A 20998-nucleotide genomic window follows, 5' to 3' on the forward strand; every position below is an offset into this window, starting at 1 on the left:
TAACAAAATGGACTTGGTAACACTGTTGCTGAAGACCTGTTTCTGATAATTATTATGCACCACTAGCAGCAAAAAATATTGCCTGCATCTCTCAGCTTTCTCACAAGGAAAGATCTATATGTGTGCAAGAGATAATTGCAAAATAATAAGATCAGAACTAACTGTTAAAACAAGATCTGCACTGCCTTGGATGTTGAGGTTCACTTTATGTATATGAAGCTTTCATAGGCTCTAACTTGTTCTTGAAACTATAACCATACATCATATAAAAACAGAGACTTGCAAGTAGTGATGCTCCCCTTACTGTAGAATATTTGCATTAGTTAACCCCACCTAGCTGTAGGCAACCAGTTAGCATCATGCTAGGTACTCAGAATGAGTCCTTCAGACCTAATGCTTCTGAAATAATGCTGAGTTGCTCATGATATTTTTTGTAATTTTTAACAGGAAACGTTTGGTGTGGCGGTGTCTACGTGATATACAGCCATACTATGTACATCTAATTACATTATTCAGACTCATAAAAAGGCCTATTTACCTGCTCAAGAGTAAGAGGCATCACATGAAGTTACTAATTCCATATATTATTTTTGGTGGAATGATTAAATTCTTCACAAAACAATGATGAGTATGAAATAGTTCCATGTATGATTACCCCTTCACAGCCAAATGCCCCCATCCGTACTCGGTCAGTAGTTCACAGCTGTTCTCAGTCCATACACACAGGGCCAAGGGGTCTCTATGGAGAGCTCTGCACAGCCATACCCCAGTGCCTCCTCACAGGCTAAGGAGCACTTTCCTGGCACAGACATGCAAAGAGCAGAACTTTGCCCAGCGGCTGCACAGCTGCTGCCAATGATGCTATGGTGATTTGCATGCAAAGCAAAGATGTTTTGAATTGAAATTAGGGTAGGTTTGAATTGAATTTTTAAATAGACCCCAACACTCTCAGCAACCCAGTCCTGTGTAATCTACATCTGGCAGGAGGTATCTTTAAATAACTGCTCTTGGTTTTAATTTCACAAAGAGCTCTATCACGCCCTTCCTTGTCTGCAACAACTCTCCCTGCTCTCCACTTTATCCCTTCCTGCCAGTGGGCAGGTGGGAGAGCAGCAGAAGGGGAGGAAAGGCATTTCAGAGGCCCTCACCAGTAGCATTAAGAAAGCAAAGATTACCCCTATAAAAAAAACGTTCTCCAAGATAGCTTCTGGTGTCCTTAAATTCTCAAGATAATGTTTATATAGTGCCAGGAGGAACTGGGCCTATGACAACACAAAGGAGCAGATCTTCATCTTTGGATATCTTTAGTGTCCAAAGGAGGGCTACAAAGATGGTGAAGGGTCTGCAGGGCAAGAAGTATGAGGAGCAGTTGAAGTCCCCTGCAGCTGAGGGGAGGCCTCATGGCAGCCTATAGCTCCTCACAGGGAGCTGAGGGGCAGAGCTGAGCCCTGCTCTGTGTGACAGCAACAGGACCTAAGGGAACAGCATGGAGCTGTGTCAGGGAAGGGGCAGATGGAGGTTAGGGAAAGGTTCTGCACCAGAGGGCTGTGGGCATGGAACAGGCTGCCCAAGGCAGTGGACACAACCCCGAGCTGCTGTTGTTCAAGGAGCACTTGGACAATATTGTCAGACATAGGGTTTGAATTTTCCACGATCCTGCATGGAGGCAAGATTTGGAATCAGGGGACTTTGTGGATTTCAAAATTGGGATATTTTATGATTCCAATATTTTCATTTTATACAGGGTGTAATTTAACTGAGCAAGATCATGTGAAAGGTCTGTGACAAAGCTGTTAGTAGAACATAACTACTGAGCAGCAGTCACAACCATAGTGCCCTGTACTGCAGTGTCTTTCATCTTCATAACAAAGCAAAATAAGAAGAGGGGAAGGGGAAGGCAAAATTAACTTCAAATAGAAACAAAGCAGAAGAAGACAGACTCTCCAACAGCCAAACTCCATGATTTCTACTTCAAACCACACACCATCCTACAGATACTAAGTAATTTATCTCAGTAAACACAAACTGACTTCAGGGTACAAGTTTGTAAGAAAACCTTAAAACACACAAAACAAATACTGAAAGTTTTGCTATGAAAATGTTACTTAGCTCTTAAGGCTCTCTCTTCTGTGAGCTGTGCACTTACCTGAAGTATAGGCTGTCTGCACAGTTACATCCCAAAGGTGACGTAGATGAAGAAATGAAAGACATTTTCCAACACTGCAAAAGAAATTAAAATATGAATGGAATTATAACTTCATTTGATGTCTGCACACTCTCTAGTGCCACAGAGTAATGATCTTAAAAAAGTAAACGTAATACACAACCAGAGATGAAGGTTATTTGGGTTTTGCTAAGAAGCCAATCCCAGCCTTTTATTATTTCTGTATGTATATTTAAAACATCTGCACACAAAATGCTTATGTTAATTTTAACATAGCCAAAATAAGAACTTGTCATCTCTCTGATCAATTCTGCACACAGCTTCACATAAACTGTACTCCAAGAATATTGTATCTTTATACAAATGTGTTGTGCAGACACATTTGGTAACTTTTTCACAGTGTACTGATAGCAAAATTTCCTGCTTTATTGCATAGCTTGAAGAATTTCCGATAAATATTATTAGAATTCAGGAATTCTAAGAGGAAGTGAAAAATATCTATTCTTACTAATGTATCTTTAGCTTTGGAAAAACTTCTGCAGTTGTTTTAGTTCCCTGCCCCTCAAACTTTTTCCAGAACCCACTCCATAACTATCCTGCTGTCTGAATAGTTAAGGCCATCTTACTCCTGACAGAGAGGAAAAACACTGCTATAGTGACTTCATTGTACCCCATGGGCAGACGAATGGGAGCAAGCTGTGACATTATAACTTACCATTTCAATGCAATTTACTGAGATAGAGCTGATTTCTTTTAAAAGAAATAATGCGGAGTATTTCAATTTTATCAGTCATGTCTTCTGGAAGCACTGCTCTTTTCTCAGAGTTTCCTTTTTCTTCCCTTCTGTCACTGTAACCTAAATAACCTGTATTTTTTGTGCAACGCATTGGTTCTAACGTCAGAAGTGTGCTGAGCCTTGTAATTCCAGTGCCACTGCTCAGTGGGAGCTGAGGAGTCTTGGCAGATCTTGTCACGGGCCTATTATGCTGCTTAACATATAGCTGTAGACTGTGAACTTCAGTGTTGTTTTTTTTATGGATAGCAAACCATTGTTGAAGCATAGGTATGCAGTCACTGTGGTGGTCCTTCCATCCACAGGAAAAAAAAAGGTTGCTAGATTTTGTGTCATAAAATCTTTGACCATCTCTGTAGGAAGGACTGTAGATAGCAGTGTAACTGCAAAGAGTTTAGGTCTGTTTCAGCTCAGATAGCTTTGATGTTTGTATACATTGCACACCAAATATGCAAAAAGGCAGTGAATATAAGATAGCAGGAAGATGCTTTTCTTTCCTCCTTGTACTTAATCTGTTTGGCCTTTAAAACATCAGAATTCATCATTCCAAATAGCAAATAAGGCAGTGATTTCATCTTAACATTACTGAAGATGGGGGCTGGTCCTCAAGATCTAACACAGAAATGTCGACAACTCAAAAGTAATAATGCTCAGTTCTTCTTTTTTAGATTAAAATGCACTTGCCTGAGGTCCCCCCATATGTTGAAGGAAGAATTAGGAGTCTCAGAGAGTAACTTACTCATTTATGACCTGAACTGCTCTCCAGAGGTGGTTTTCTCAACAATTGATCTCAGGTGACTGCAGCTCTAACTTAACTTCAGTTAAGTGCCTACAGATAGGTGAAAATAATTTGGACTTTTTTCTTGCTCACCAAGTAACATTTCTGCAATCTCACTGCTGTGGATCACACACAAAGCAGAAATTATAACCAATACAATGTAATATTTTCTTGCACAATTATTCATTTATCATTTCCTGTAGAGATAAAATCAGTGGCTGCCACTTGTACCGCATGCTTGTTTACATTAGGATTTGAGTAGGAATATCAGTCTCTGTACCATATCTATTGAAAGCAAAAAGGAAGAGCAATGAACTCAAGTACAAAACTTTAGGTTTCTATTTTTTTTTGGTCCACATGCATGCCAAGTCCACAATGGCTGAAGAGTTTTGCCATCCAGTGAGTTAAATGAAAGTGTGCAGTAGCCACAGCCAAATCCCTAATGAGGAAGGTTTGGACAAAGCCCCAGAGCAGTACAAGTAATTAATGAGAAAGTAAAAAGAGCCCCTTGCAGCTCTGAACTGGTTTCTGTCCCTCTGCCAGCAGAGGAGTCTGGGGATTTCCTTCAGCACTGCTGTCCTTTCGCTGTTGTTTCCCATAGCAGATGCAGGAGAATCTTATTAAACAGTCCCCTGTGGCCCGGCCACAGTCAGACATAATTATGAGGACAAGCAGGACTATACTGAGCTGAAAAACAATCCTAGAACTAAATAATAAATCTTTGGACTTTTCATGCCTTAATAATTTAATGAGCACACGAGACACTTTTAGTGATGGGAAAACAGAAACAAACACTCCAGTCAAATAAGTCTAGCCAGTGCCAATCCTCCAGTGTGAGGCAGCTGTAAATGTGGTAAACCATCTTTCTCGAGTGCCCTTTCAAACACATGTGCCTGCCACCATAGCTTCCATGCCATCCACTGCCAAATGCAATCCTGGGATATGAAAGAAGTACTCTTGGCATCTCTCCCTCCTGCTGGATTAAGTATGAATGATATTTGTAGGATAGATACAACAAAAGGCATCTTTGCTGCAATAGCACTAGTCAGATGGGGTATCCATTATTACAAAAGAACAGGGGAAAATAGAGCCTAGGGTATGATATGATAGTGCTGTGCCCAGCCCACTATCTTATATCCCTCTTACTCTGTACCTAATGGACATTTTCTCCATTGGCTATTTGCTTGTCTGTTTATAAGAAAAAAGCTGAACTAACAAACAATCCACCATTCCTCCATTCTCACTGTCATTGTTCACTGTATTCATCCATGTTCCATGTCTCAGACACCCTCCATACTGTACAGATCATCATACTGTATTCTTCAGTCAGGGTGGTGTTATAAGAGTGTAGCATTCCTCACTCAACTGCAAGCTGTACCTTGAGGACTACAGAATTTGCTGTTGATGGGGTTCTCAGAAGGCCAGAATGAGTGCAAGTGAATCCACAGAAGGGTCAGGATACAAGTAGGAGGGATCTTCCAGAGCTCTTTGCACTGCAGCATTTCCAGGAGAAACAGTTATCAGTACTGCATTAAGCACATATCCATTACTAAATCTGTAATGGCAAAATGCACTGGATCTACTTAATTAGAGCTCCTGTATTTCCTCCAGCATACCGGTAGGTAGGCAGCCAACATACTGTCACCTCACTTCAAGATGTAGTGCCTCTCAAATTTGATACTCTCTGGGAGTGATGTTACTATGTTGGTCAGTTAGTTCTGGGAGAGGTGGTCAGCACTGTCACTGGAGTGCCTTTCCTGGGGGACACGGCTTCCTGGAGGAACCCAGGTCAACAAGGTGGTGAGTAAATGCTGAAGAGGTAGGTTGGGTCGGAAGGCCGCTGCGTATACATGTAGCGTATTAAACTCTGCTCTCGTTTGTGCCAGTGTAAAGTCCATCAGTGTGAAAGCTACTCAGAAGAGCTTCCCAGTAACTTTCAAAAACTGCAGTAATTTAAAGATCAGGAAACCTTAATAAAGATACCTAGAACTAACAAACATTTTTGCATTTTAATGGCCTTAGAATATTGGGATAACTAAATTGAGTTGTTATATAGGAATCTATTAATTCTTTTACATGTTCTTCACCTTTTCTCTCTCTCTTTTTTCTCTTTCCCTCTTTCACTCTGTTTGTTAACATTTGTTATTACTGTACGTTGCTTGCAACTTGTGTATGTTACAGACTGTCACTTTTTATTCTGTGAAGCTTTCCTCCAATTCCCATCAACCTGAGCTCCATGTTGGGCAGCCGAGGAGATTACAATACAGTTATTAAATGCAAAAGAACAAGGAATGTCACAGACTATAGGTAACTTCATTGAGGTTGTGACACAAAACCTGATGCAAGGTATTAATGCAATGAGTAAGTACTTGGTATGACAACAGAACTACTTAGTTAAATTACTTTCTTTTTTTTTTTTCAGATAGTCTGCATGGAAAAAATAAAAATGTAGAAAAATTCCCAAGCCTACCAATTTAGGATTTTTTTCACTGTCATTTTGAAAACTAATGATGCCCACATTGATGCATCATTATTCATTTTTAGAGGCTTATATCCATATATTCACTGTTCTCCTCTATGCTATACTTCCTTCCATACTGTCCAAGCCATCATTTCATCATCCTTTGTCTGTGGTTTACTATATCTTCTTCATAATTCTTTTTTATAATTTAATAAAGTTATATCCCTTTCACTCTAAGGACCTGCTTTAACAACAACAAAAATGAGCCTCTACCCATGGGATCCATGTTTCTTAGTCCTTCATGAGACTCTGGAGCCCATAAAAATTGATTTCTGCAGCCAAAAATGATCTGACACACAAGGGTAATTGTTATTTTGCTGAATCAGGTCCTGACCAAGGTATTTTGTTGCAATCTCCCCCAATTACACAAACAATACTTTAGAAGAACAGTAAAAAATAGGTGATAGACATCTCTGGCAATTTCCTAGAGGGAGAGCATCAAATCTATTGCTTCTAATTGTCTTCTTGGATGCTAATAAATTCCATGTTAACTCAGAAATCACTATAAAGAAAAACTAATTCAAGAAAAGCTTATTTTTTTCAGTCTGCAGCTTCTTTGTTTCCTAATTGGCTATTATGTTCTCCCTTAACCTATTATTAGGTTAACTTATATATGATACATATATATATACATAACTTATTATGAGCCTCCCTTAACCTGTGAAAAAGTTTAGATGGAGTCCAGTTTTAGAGAAAAATAAAATGACGTATACTAATGCAACTGTTGAGAGGCCAATGAATATTAATGGCCTGTTACTACTATCCAGGCAGCCAAAAGAGAAACAACTTGATATCACAGGGGTGAAATCTGAGTTAAGGAAACTTGAGAGAACAGGGAATTGAGCTGTGGTTACTGTCTTTCTACACAACATCGCAGAGAGAAATAAAATCAATGGGGAGTTTCTCAGTAGCTCTTAATTGCACCACAGATTAGAGTAAATGTTTTTGGAAAGTTGCATTCACACCCTGAGTTTCATCGTAATCATATATGCTCAGCCTAGAAATATCAGGCAAAAGTTGCACTACAGAAGCAGGATGCAAAAAAGGAACACAAAATCTTCGCATTTTGTCTACAGCAGTAAAGATAGCTGGGAAATTTTCTGTTCTCCATCAGCAGCTGTAGCAGCCTCATAACTACTCTATTGTGCACTTCCAGTGAAAAGCCTTGTAGCTGAGAAAATCTAGAGCACAACAGTTCTCCAACCTCACCTTTGCCGTGTCGTCCCTTTTCCTATATTATTCTGTTAGCCTGAGACAGGAAAGGCCATCGTTCCAAGTATGCCATCTTCAGTATAGTATGACATTGTTAATGTTTGCCACATTAAAAGTCCTTTGATACCATCAGAAAAGTGTAAAAAGACTGAAAAACAAGAGAGTAATTAACTCATTAAATGGACAATATAACATTGCTTTCTTCAGAGATCCAGTTGGATTAAAGGTCTCTGCTGACAGGGACCTCACAGATTCTTCTTCATGAGAGACTTCTGGCAGCTACTGAATGTTAGGAGCCATGCAGAGTGATGTGGGTTGAAATTGGGCAGATGCTCAAGCTGCAAATGAGTAACAAAACACTCTCAATTGATCAGGAATGAGCCTATCCATAGACTGAAAACCAGGATTGGGATCAGGGCTATAAGAGTACAGTTGATATCTCAGTAAGTGTAGATTCATTTTTAGGTCTACATAAGATGGTGAGATGGAACGTAACTTCAGTTACATCATGTTTCCCTAGTAAACAGATCTTCATCTTTCAAGCAGCTTTCACAGTTTTAGCACTGGTTTTTCACTTAACTGCTCCTACCTCCTTCCTGTGCATCAATCCCCTTCCCTGCAGGCCCTTCAAGTCTCCTGAGTCGTCGTGAGATGGCAAAAGGCTGCTCAGGGAAGTTGTAAATACTCAGCCTGGGTTCCTGTCACTTTTAATCCTTAAACAAGGGTGGCTAGGAGGAAGACAGTCTGTTTCCTTCTGGAAGAGATTGCTAGTGACCTAGTGGGGCCGAAGAAAACAGATCTAATTGCTGAGTTTCTGATCTGAGCCTGTGAAGGCCCTATCTTCTTTAGCACAATGCCAGTAAACCTGGAGCGATTCACAAAACCAGTTAAGTAAAGCCAGTAAGGTGACTGTGATAATCTACTAGTTGTAATTGGTGTATTTGAAATTGTTTGTAACCAATGCTATGAGCAAAGAGAGAGCAAAGAGACAAGTTGTGCACTAGTGGATGATCTCTCCAGAGCTTCTCCCACATTAAGCACAAGAAGATACCCTAAGTCTTTTTCAAAACACCCCCCAATTTAAAATTCTTTGTCTGCTTGAAAATAACTGAGGCATTTCAACTGTAGTTTTCTGCAAATGGAGGCTGAGAAAACAGGAAGGAGGAGGTTAAAAAAAATAATCAAGTGGAAACCATACAAATGTAGCTGTGAAACGAACTACACACCTGGGAGTTCTGCTGAACACTTTCTTCAGCCTCTAAGCCAAATCTCTGCAGGAGAATGTTTTAAGCTGGTGCAGTTAACTAGGTATTCGCAGATAGGATGATTATGGAGATAAGGTTCCATGCTGCGAGTCAGAAGATTTTGTTGTAAATAACTTCTTACATAGCAATGGGCTTGTCGTTTCACTGCAGGGTAGTTTTACCCATCTGTAAAACAGAGATGATAACACTAGCTTTTCATCACGGAACAGTATATGATACAAAGAGGAAAAAGGTTAGACAAGCCTACAAAAATGTTATACAAGCCTAGATTCAATTCTGCTAACAGGGATGGAAAGACTTGTAAATCCGGTAGGGCACAATCAAGTGTGTGAAATTTTAAGTGCCTAGAAGTTGCTGTCATTGGTATAACTCTGCTAATAGTCACCAGACAGTCATTATTTCAGGATCTTTGCCTTGTTTAGAGTCCTCTCAAAGCCCTGGTCAATCTTGGAAAGAACAAATCAAAACTTCAGAAATCAACCTAAATAATATAATTTCATTCCATCTTTAGACTTAATACGTGAAACTGTTCAGCATGTGGGTCTGCTAATGAAAGCAATGAAAACTTCTCACTGTTGACAGATGACATCAGAGAGGTTTTCTCTATTTGGATAAGTTATTAGGCATCATGTGATTCCTGAGTCTAGGCTTTACTGATTTAGGTGCTGCAGAGAGTGGTTTGGAACAAAGCTACTCTATCAACATCTGCTTACACGCACAGCTTTCTGTGCTGGTAGTTTAACTCTTTCCTAAGTACTCTGAAAAACTGCTCTTGAAGATGACCAGGGCTGTCCAGAATGTGGTCCTTAGGGCACAGCCCATGCATGGAATAACCCCAGGGATGTTTGAGGTTCAGCTTAATGATTTGTGCACATCACCAGCTACTTTGTTCTCTTTCTATTCAACAGAGCTAAAACAAAAAGGTTGCAGACTTTCAGCAGCAAGCACACAGAAAAATTCATCAGCATTAAAGAGCCCTGAGGAGGCTACTAGAGCAGCTTACAGCTCAAGTTGCTAGGAATGTATGACACATCTTAAGAAATAAATTCCAAGGTCAACTTTCTTGTCAGTGAGCACAATAGAGCCAGAAAGCTGCTTCCATAAGGACCGATGGCTGCTATTAGCAAGCTGTGTGACCCATAGCCAGGCTTCTCAGAGGTGTTTTGAGCTCCAGAAACAGACCAGTGTCCGTTCCATCACTAACCACTTAGTTTACAAACCCGGGCTCAAATGTGGCAGTGGGGATTTCAGAGATGTCAGTGCCTCGTTCCTTGTAGGATTAGAGCTACCTGCCTGTAGCAGTCGAAGCTTATGAAGAAGCCCAGTGCTTTGTTCTTCCCCAAAAGGCCAGCAGTTCTCCCAAAACACAGTTATGTGATATTAAAAGCAACAGTTCAGTACCTGCAGTGTCACGGTTACCATGGCAGCTGTGCCAGGCTTTCATGCTGATAGTAGTACTTAATACCAGTCTTACAAACAGAAAGGAATTGCAGTTCATTGCAAACATCTACAAACAACAGAATTCCCCCATAGCTTTTTTCAGGTTTTTAAAATATATTGAGAGATATTGAGAGACAGAAAATGTTGCTACCTCTCTATGGGGAAATAATTGGCTAAGTCTACATGGAGAAAAAGGAGGCAGAGGTGAGATATGCAGAACAGACTATTTCTTTCTCTGCAGTGACAAACCAGTGACATCCAAATAAAAGTAAATGCATGGAATGCAATTACTGACACAGGGATGGATGTATATAGCACATGCTGTATACATCTGTGTGTGTGTCTGTGTGTGCTCAACCGTTGTTTGAAAAGGCTTTTGCCTCTTATTCATCTGTCCTGTCCATCTGACACAGAGGAATTGTATCTCTGAACCCCACCTAATGCCGTTTCTCTTTTGGTCTTGTATTATTACTTGGCTTCAAAGTCACTGAAAAATAAATAACAGTATCATGTAGCATTCAGAATGAGACAGTATGTAAATCTAGAATAGGCACTGGAATTGAGTTTACTTACTGACTTTATCTTTCTCTAAAGACTTGCAGGACCACCCATTGCCTTACAGTCTCTAGTTAATAAGCATTGTGCAACCAAGGTTTAGGATGCTGCCTACAGTTACTGGGTCTCAGCATTTGGAAAACTTCAGAAAGCACACTTGGACTGCTTTTTCCTCCCTTCCACCAAAATACTCTTATTGAGCTGTGCCATATTTCGAGTATATTCTCAATGTACCAAATTGCACTTTAAAGTAAATCCTACAGTAAATAGCACTTTGAATTGTTTTACAAATATCATACAAGTCACACAGAGAAAACGTACTCTTCTCAGTCTATCTTCATGGGAATGTGTGGAGCAAAATGGGCAAATCTGACAACCTATTTTCATTATTTACAGCCAAGCATAAATTTGACTCCATCCATTTTCTAAATTCATGGCCTGCTGTAGTGTTTTCTATATGTAGTGTCCCGTGCTGGCATTGCAAATACTGTGCATGTTTCAGATGAGAACATCAGAAAATTGATTTTTTTTTTCAAATCCACGTTCTGCTGTCTTATTCCCATACATAATGTACTCTGTGTGTCTAAAACGTGTACAGCCATTCTGCACGACTGATATCAGAAATAATATTTCAAACACCTGGGGTAAATTCAGGGAGGGAAAAAAGCAAGGATTTTTCCCTCTGGGAACATTGCACAAAGGCATAAACAGAATATACTCAAATGCTCAAACACAACTCACAGTCCACTGCCTCTCCCAAGCTGTGAGCAACAGAAGGCTTCATGACGAGCAGGTCATTCATGCACCATCTGTCGTCATGCAAGCACATGATCCGATCTCTAACCGTGGTCTTCTGCTCGCAGGACTAGGAACCACTGCAGGCCCGTTTCCGAAACTGCCCCTCTATGCGGAAGTACAGGCGGCGGCTGTCACACCTAACGCGATCACGTTTTGTTTCTCCTCCCACTTAACAGACTTCATTTTATTTTGGTGCAGTGCACACGAACGCAGTGTCTAGGACAGACGTGCTACCTTTTATAGTGTCGCTATAGAACTCATTAGCTGTGACCCCTTAATTTGCAGCTGGAACTAATAAACAGTGCATAGTGTTTCAATAGCCTTCTGCTTATATGTTTGAAGATTCGAAACTGAATGGTGAGGTGGCCAAGGCGGCGCTGGCAAACGAAGACTGTCCCCACATAGACCAGGCTATTACGCCTGATGAGGGCCTGCCCTTTACCCGCTCTGGCACTCGGGAGAGATATGGACCCTGCTTCCTCTTATCAACCGGGGAATATCCCTGCCCACCTGATGGAGGAATAAGAAAGGGTATGTAGCTGGGGTCCTGTAACTATGTAGTTAGCAACCGTTTTAAACGAATAAGAACAAGTCAGCTATAGCTCTAGCACGCAATAGTGCGCTTGCTGTAGAGATGCACGTTTGGGCTGGAAACCACCACTTGATGTCTGCATTTGGAGTTTCTAACCTATTTCTTTCAGAAAGAAAAGCCTGAAGAGCTGTAACTACCCCTTGCAGTTATGCTAGACAGCTGAGACTTCCACCCTAACCGGTGCTGTAAGCTTCAGTGCAGTGAGCTTCAGTGGAGAACGCTCTACAGTGCCCTCAAATTAGCCCATTCTTTAAGGAGAGGCCAGTTAGCATTTGACAGCAACAAAAGTTTGCCACTTTAAAAGCTCACAGATTTTACAGGCTCTGAGGAGCAAATGCCTGGGAGGTAGCAGACAAAAAAAAGTTAAAACGCAGAAGCAAAAGATCCTCAAGAAACATCAAATGATTATTCGGCTACCTTAACAGAGCACTAAAGGAAATTATTTGGATCTTCATCGCTGTTTTGCTCAATAGAGGAAGAGAAGCACACAAGAACATCTGTTAGCACAGGTGTCTTCAATCGCAAAATCATTCACCTAAAATCACTTTCTTTTCATAAATAAATCATTACTAGTTAGTTTATCTGACTTCTGACAGCTACAGATCTCTCAGGAGTCATTTCATTTTAGTTTCATTATGGCCAGAATCATTCATATAGTGGCAAGAAGTCAAACTGAATGAAAAAAATACCTTCCCTTCTTAAAACAGGCTACATTTTGTTTAAGTTACTTAAGCTGAAGAAACCGTACAAACCAAAATTAGAATGACGTGCATATGCATAAAAGTCAGTAAGAAATGGGGAAATTGGAAAGGTCTGTCTCTTCAAATCAGTGTTTATCACTGGTGTACTGTATATAGTATATGATACAGTCAATATTTTAAAACTTCAAAGATTGTACGACGTAACCATACGCTGAGTATGGAGTATAGAATTCCCATGTGCCATTGTATGATGGGCAATAGTTGTAGTAAATGCCAGTTATAGATAGTGTATGTATTTCTAAGTTTAAAGCTTATCATCAACAAAGATATAGTTGGACCACAACACTTTCATGTGAAAGTATAACCTCTTAAATTTACCTTTGTAGCAAAGTGTTTTACTTGATTCTGTATTGGATAAGCATTGGCCGCGTTCATTCAGCCTGGGCGAGTTTGGGTGGTTCCAGTGGATCAGGGGAACACTCCAAATGGCACATCCTTTGGGATGAGGAATGTATGGTTTTCACGATGCACTGCAACTGCCTCTCGTTACTGAATGAAACAGAGGCTGGTTGGCTAAAGAGTAATATACGTCAGCATATTGTTGGCCTGTTTGAAACACGTTGAGAGCATCTTAATTGTTGTTCCAACAGAATTTCACCCATAGTTTGTGCAACTCTCCGTACACTTGCTGAGCTGTTTACGTGCATGTCTGACAAAGGCGGGGGGTGGGGGAGGGAAAGAAAAGCATGCAATTTTGTTTTCTTTTTTTTTTTTAATGCTGAAAACAAAGGAGTAGTATCTCTATAGCAACAAAATAAATTACATGGGTTGCTGCCTTTTTTTTTTTTTTTCCCCCCCTTTCTCTCTCTTGTCCTCCTTCCCCAAAGCTACCAGAAGTCTAAATTCTGCCTGAAGTCAAAATGCATGAGGTGACAGGGAATGGTATGCGTGAGTGTGTGATTGAGACATCAAAAATCCCCCTCCTACTGACTTTGTTTTAGGGTACAACCACATTGCTGCCCGTAGGATCAATTACACAGCCTGACTATCCTTGAAAAACGATTTTTTCTTGTTTTTTATTTAAACTTATTCTTTACTTCAGTGGCCACGCAAGTCAAGTTGCAAGCGATACTACTCTAGCATGTCTGTGCATGCAGTTGCTATTGAACTGGCTACAATGTTGACCTCATTCTTAGTCCATTCTGTCATTGATCCAATGCTGTACTTTGCATTTTTCTTTTAAACGAAGGTTACGAAATGTCACGGAGCCTTAACAGCATAGCTGGCATAAGTGGAAAAGCGATAGGATTATCCTCAGTGTCTGCGCCCTACAGCTCTCCTAGTCCAGTGAGACGATCTTGGTCTCCCATCCCATCTATTTTGTAGCATGGATCAGTAGCAGAGAATGGTCTAAAAAGCTTTATTTTCAATTAGCCTATGCTATGTTGCATATAATCCAGGTGACTAAGTCTGAAGATGCAATGTCTCACAGTAGCACCTGCTGGGAATGGTGTTACTACTGATGCTAGGTGACAACACTCCTAAATTGCACTCAGATGACAGTAGGCAGGCCATTCACGTGGTACTGGTGGGCCATAATGTGCTGCATGGTATCAGTACATAGGATGAAGGGTAGATGCACCAGATAGCTTCCTTCCTGGTGCATCGTGCTAGTCTATGCTTATTGTGGCTAATGGCGGATCTACTGGCTCGGTATGGAATGGGTTAGGCATATAGTCGATGCTGAAACATGCCAACGATGGAAGATTTTGCTTTTCTCAGGATACTTTTGAGCCATAGGAACCCTGCAAGAGTTTGAGCAAACAAGCACAGTAGGATGAAACTTTGCATGGGCGCCTATCTTAAGCTGAAAGCAATACTCAGACACACTGTAGAGAGGTCTCAGTCTGGCTGACTGCATGGAAAAAAAACCCTGTTGAAGAAGAATATGGCTGCCTCTGCATGTAGCTATTTCACCTTTTCCTCCTTCCTTTAAAACTAAGATGCCGAGCTTGATGTGAAAAGCACAGGGAAGAAGCTCAAGTACTGATTGTATTCTTTACATGCAGATCTTTGCAAAGAAAGTCCAGTCATTGCTAAATATATGCCAACAGAGGCAGTCAGAGTGACCTGACAAGGCAAGATGGAGATGAACATTGATGGCAAATAAACATCTGTGTGGAACTGTGCAGGCATAGAAGACCTTCTCATTTGGACAAAGTTAACTCGCTCCATGCAGGTTTTATGGATGATTCTTCGTGGTTCTGGAGTTGTACTAGAGATGCAGGCTTTTTCTGCGGCCAAAACGTAACAAAACTGTAGAAGATCTCTTTTTTTTTTTTTCCTTAGTCTATTTTTTTTTTTTTTTTCCATAGCATGAATTGCATGAAGACAAAAATTAAAAAAAAAAATAAAATAAAAAAAAGCAAGAAACACTGCAAATGTATGATTAATTTTAAGGAGAAAAAAAAAAAAAAAAAAAGCAAAGTTATATATTTTCTTTCAAAGCTCTTTACTTTTACATACATTGTTGTAGCCAAAATGTAAAACAGAACTGTACATTTCTTTGCTATGGATCGCTTCTTTTTGTATACGAGATACTGAGTAATGGTTTTAAAAAGTGCAATCAGGCAGTCATGGGTCATATTGACCACGCCTTCACAGATCATCACACCGACATGGAAATCAAGAACTTTTAATCCTAGATGTGTATAAAAATAAGAAACTATTTTCTGTCTGTTTTTGTTGGCATGCTTGTGACACATGGGATCTTCCTTCGGACCTGACAGTAACAGCTGGTCTAGATTTAATTTTCCAGCTCTGGTTATGTTGTATTTTATTGATGTATAGATCCAACGTAAAGACCCTTCATAAATTGTTCATATTAAGTAATCAGTATGAATTTTTAAAAAGAAAAAGGTGTTATTTTAAAACTGGGACTTATAGTACAAAAATCAGGAAAATACTCAAGTATAAATTGTCTCAAAGTTTAAGAAACAAGACAACAGCATTGTATGCAATTTAGTACTGAGTAAAAATGCATGCACAATGTTATGCAAAACAATTCTAGCATGAAATAAATTTTGTATCATGGTTTCAGTGCCTGCTGTATAGTGTTAAAGGGAATCCTTTTCAGAAGTGATCAGAGGTTTCCAGAGACTTGCTTCTAAAACCTTGAATAAATACAGTGTTCTCAACAGAACTGTAGGAGAAAAGCTTGGTATTGCTTTGGTTCTAAAACGCTAACTTGGGTTAGTAGATAATAAATGAAGCCTGCAAACACTTGATACAACCAATGTCTGAAGAATCCACATCATTAGTAATTTTATGAGGAAAGATTAAAAAGCTCTATAATTATCTAGGTATCTTCCTTTTCCCTCCCCAAGAATAATAAAAGTTTGTCTTTTTAGCTGATGAAATGAATTCAGTTTCTTACTTTCTTGGACCTCATCGTTCCCTTGTTCTTCATTGAGCCACAGCAGTCCACCTGATACAAAACCCTGAAAGAAATCCAGGTGCCCAAGTAGTGCTTTATTTGCTACACAAAACATGCAGCAGTAAGAACCAAGAAACACAATAGGATTGGGTTTCAGTTTAGATCCTGGAAATAACAGCTATGGACTATGTGTCAACAACATTTTGGAGAAGCACTTTCTTGAAGGAAGGATACATCCATCTTTATCCTCACATGAAGCTCTTTGAAAGAGTTAGAAACCTTTCAGACAGAAGCTATGACACCTGGGGCTGCGGAAGTGAATGAAAATGGAACAGAGTCCCTAAAGCTTGGAGAAAGTAGAGATTAAAACAAAATAAAAACATAAGAAACTCTCATGGCTCCGGTAAGTGCTGAACTATAAGCAACAACAACAAAAACCAGCTGCAGATGGACTTTGTCTTCATAAAACTGTTACAAAAGAAGAATGAAAGAGACCTCCAGCTGTGTTTTAGGAACAGGAGAAAGGCTGATGATGTGAACTAGAACATAATTAGATGAAGGACTGCAAAGAAGCTTTCTAACAGTACGTACTCAATTTCTACTTCAGTCAACTATCCCCTCTCCTAAGAAGTATTTTTCTCCTACTGCCGTTAAGCTGTTTTTCACAGCTGATGAACGGACAATTTTCTTACCTTCAGAGACAAGATCCAGGTTAATCCAGGATCCAAAAGTTGTCTAATGAACATCTTTCCCTCTTATAGCATATTAAGAAGCCAGAAATAGATTTCCCACATTTTTTATTTAATGCTAGAACTCAAGGGCCTAGTGTGAAGACTGCTCCATTACCATAATAAGGAACATGAACAATTCAGCCTTGTAAATCCCACATAGGTCTTCCCCTTCTGCAGTGCTTTGCATATATATGAGCTTTAGCTATAATGAACAGGTTGGGTACACGTGGCCTAAGGCAACTGTAATTCTGCGCTACTTTTTGCTCTACCACATCTGCCAGCCCCATTTTCCTTTCAGTATTCCTTTTTCTAATTCAAGGTATCTGTGCCTTCAGGCACTCCCTGTAAACCCTTCAGAAACTCAATGGCACTTCCTACCTGGTGCTCCTCAAGAGATGCTCTGCAGCTTAAGACCCTACTGCTTCCCCTTGCACTATAGAAGCAGCACCAACAACTGGAAAGTCGATGTATAGTTGATGTATAATCCTACATTCAGTAGGATCTGCTGCACCAAATCCTGACACTGAGTTTAGTGAGAAACTTAACACAGCATACAAGCTGCTTTACATTCAAAGAGGTTTTCTGGGTTATTAGAACATTAAACTCCTCAAACATGCTCACTCCCATCACAGGGGGTATATATTTTAATAGAAGAATTAAGATGTGTGGCTAAATTCTGGCCTCACACTTGCAATAATGCCACCAACTGCTTCTAATGTCAGCCAAGGTAAAAACAGTAGCACAGTCAGCAGCTGAGCTGAACTCTGCCCCTTTCCTGCTGAAAGTGAACATCCAGGTTTCTTCCCCTGGAACCTCATCTCCCAGCAATGGAGAGCCAACCAGCTGAGCCTGCCTCAATACTGATGCTTCCTCCGACTGGCACTCACCATGGGCTGCTGTCTATCACAGGCAGCTCACCCCAGCCAAACATGTGCAGCCCTGTGCCCTTCTTTTCTTGGGCAACCCAGCTGTGCAAAGCACTCTCCACAGCTACCACTTTAGACAGCACGGACCTGAAGAGTGGTTTCTGCTCCCCCACTCCAACAAAGAACCCAGCTACTACCACTGTGGTAACAGTCATGCGCAGCAGTCATTAATCTGGATAAAGTGATTCTTCACATAAATTGCCTTCTTTCTCCCTAAAGTTTCAGGTCCAAGAAGAAAATACATCACTGAAACAAATGTCTGCTAGGACAAATGAGAAGACTGAAATACAACAGAGAGCGAGCAGGACTAAGGCAAGGACGCTCACAAGGAAACTGAGATCTGAGCCGCTTATGAAAGATATCCTGAGGCAATCCCAAGCACAGTTATTAGCCTGCCACTTTGCATATCCTCTGCGTGGTTTCAAAGCGCAGCAGCACCCTGCTCTGCTTTCCATTTATACGCTGAGAACAACTTTGCCTCTGCACTCCCAGAAACTAACTTCATTTCGTGAAGATGTGCTTCAATTATGTAGGTTATTTTTAAGTCACTCATCTGTTTGAGTTTGGGCATGAAACACCTGTCTGTTCAGAAGCCCCAAAGCTTCTGCACTCATCTAGGAGTGTAGGTGCACCCTTTCTCTTTCATGGGAATATGAATGCTTGTTTGTGATCAAGAGCGATATTTAAATTCAAATTCAGCCTCAAATTACAAAGTACATCCAGGAACTGTAGCTCTTGACTTGCTTTGCTTATCACATAAAACACCGGAAGTTTCCTGGCCCTGGCTGAGCAGGCCAGGCTTCCAGACCTCAGCTCTCCCAAAACTGTATGCAAGTACTTAGGGCCCAAACATCTCCATACAAAGGGCATGTGCTCCAAGGCTTTCACTGGCTTCTCTACTGCTCGCCATGGGGTTTGTCAGTCAGCCACAGGCAGAGCGTTGCTGTCATATTGGCACAGTTACCGCTGAGGGCACACATGGCTGCAGGCATGCAGCTCAGCTGTGGCAATGTGACACCAACAGCTATGGAAAGAGGAAGGGATGGCAGGAAGATAGTGGTGCAGGGAGAATAGAAGGACACAGGACTGGTCTAAAGAGTGGGGTGAGCAAACAGCAGGGTTGGGAGTACGAGAAGAACCAGCCGTGGGGGTAGTGGGGAGGATGAAGAAAGCAAGGAGAGAGGGAAGTAGGAGCACGAGGCTGACCTATAAACTTCAAGGACCGCTGGTCTGAAGCAGAGCCCTGGGCCTGGGCATCATAAGACTGGAATTTTATTCTTGGTTCTGCTGTAGACATGCTGAGTTACCTTGGCTGGGACTTGTCAATTTTTTGTGCCTCATCTCCTGTTTCTACCGTGTTGCCTCTTTTTAAAATGTTCTGAGGACAAAAGATGAAAAGCAGAATTTAAGTAGAAATAGTTTTTCATAATTATGTACTCAGAATTAAGGCATCAGAGGAGAGCAGCAACTAGATTATGTAAGAGACACCATGCTTCCTGGTCTGCAGAAGAACACCGTGCTCTTACAGGGATTCCTTTCCTTTAGTACTTTAAAGCAAAGTATTATTATGGAAAATGATTAAGCACCCACACAGTTAAAATGACAGAGCATCTTCATTACTGACTGGCAACTCCTCTGCTGCCCTAATTTAAGTACCACATGTCTTCATGCGTTCAAATCAGTACAAACAAAACAAAAGCTAAACTCATTTGTCATTTGAAGCAAAAGAAAAAAAAAAATCATTTCAGAACATTCAGATTTCAGAATTGGGAGATTTCAGAAAAATCTCCCAATTCTTGATTCTACTTTCAAATAATAATAATAATAATAATAATAATAATAATAATAATAATAGAGTAAAAACAGTCTTTCAGCAAAGTGTTCATATACACTTAAATTATGATGATCAGGGAACTGTCATCATACAGATTGTGCTGTGTATGAGTAACAAGTTGGTCTATAGACAAAGCAGTCTGGAAATAGAGGAGAAAGATGAAAATTGAGAGGCTCACAAACACAGGAATTGGACTTAGGTGTTTCCAACCTGCAAAGGCTTGCCTGAAAATGAATCAAAATCCAACAAGTCGCAAACCAAAAATGCCTAAAGTTTCAAAAAAATAGATGTTCATCTCCATGGCCAGCTTTCATTCAGGAATTACTTTGTTGCTCTTGATGCTAACTAAACTGAATAACATCTTCCCCATAACTCTGCAAATACATGTTTCCCCCTCTCCCATAACACAGCACAAGGTCCATCCAGGTCACAGTTCCAATACTCAAAGACCATCTTCACTGCCGAGTACTCTGTCGCATATTTTCTTTCAATGTTCCACAGAGGCAGAAATGAATAAAAATTGCCTCTGCATTAAAATTGGGCAAATGCAGAAATGAGTGAAAGACGAATCTGTGAACAAAGTTAGCAAACAGCTGAAAACATCCTTTGGTTCACTGAATAGCTGACTAGCAGGGTTACAAAACAACAGCAGCTTCACCTACCCAGTTTCTTCCATCAAATTCTAAGGTGCAAATGGAAAACACCTCCCTTTATTGTTATATTTTAGGGCCACTTCCATGCTAACTAACCATTTCATTTTAGGACTATTAAATCGTTCTTTCTAACACAGAGCAAGATGTCAGCATTTATCAGGAATTAAGAAAAACACAAAAGCTATTATAAAAAGAACAAAGCATGTACTTCCATGGTTATTTTTGGAAATAAATTAAGAGTTTGATATGTCTAAAGTTCCAATCTCCAGTTATTTTTTGAATCAGCTGCAGTCTTCTATCAGTCTGGCATAAAGCCCATTCTCTACTGTACATATTTTTAAATCATACCAGATGATTATCTACCATTTCTAGCCTTTGGGAAGCAAGTCATACATTTTCTTCGTAAGTATTTTTCTTCCCTTTTCAGCTGCTCTCAACTATAAGCTGATAGTAAACAACAAAAGCATGACTAAAAACTGGTGAAGAAATTTAGAGCCTTTTAGAAGACATTATCTAGTTAAGAGAAAATGCATGAGGCTTGCCATATGAAGAGGGCTTTTTATTGAAATCATAACCACAATGTAATGAGAAAGATCTGC

The 20998-nt window shown here is 40.3% G+C and overlaps 1 protein-coding gene across 5 annotated transcripts in view; it reads left to right on the forward strand.

Annotated features, from left to right (window-relative positions):
* KCNC1 (potassium voltage-gated channel subfamily C member 1) overlaps positions 1–20998 on the forward strand; it is a 115687-nt gene that overhangs the window by 85020 nt on the left and 9669 nt on the right. Inside the window, exons 3-4 of one of the 5 annotated variants that reach the window (XM_052696948.1) lie at positions 11869–12057; positions 14069–15306. The exons of 2 other annotated variants lie outside the window; for them this stretch is intronic. In XM_052696948.1, coding sequence (XP_052552908.1) covers positions 11869–12057; positions 14069–14205 — 326 coding nt within the window. In that variant the 3' untranslated portion in view covers positions 14206–15306. Of the gene's footprint in view, positions 1–11868; positions 12058–14068; positions 15307–20998 lie in introns of those variants that run through there. 2 more of the 5 variants (XM_052696949.1, XM_052696951.1) reach the window with 2 other exon arrangements.

This window comes from Tympanuchus pallidicinctus, unplaced genomic scaffold (genome assembly GCF_026119805.1).
Source record: "Tympanuchus pallidicinctus isolate F22 unplaced genomic scaffold, pur_lepc_1.0 scaffold3, whole genome shotgun sequence".
Lineage (NCBI taxonomy): Eukaryota > Metazoa > Chordata > Aves > Galliformes > Phasianidae > Tympanuchus > Tympanuchus pallidicinctus.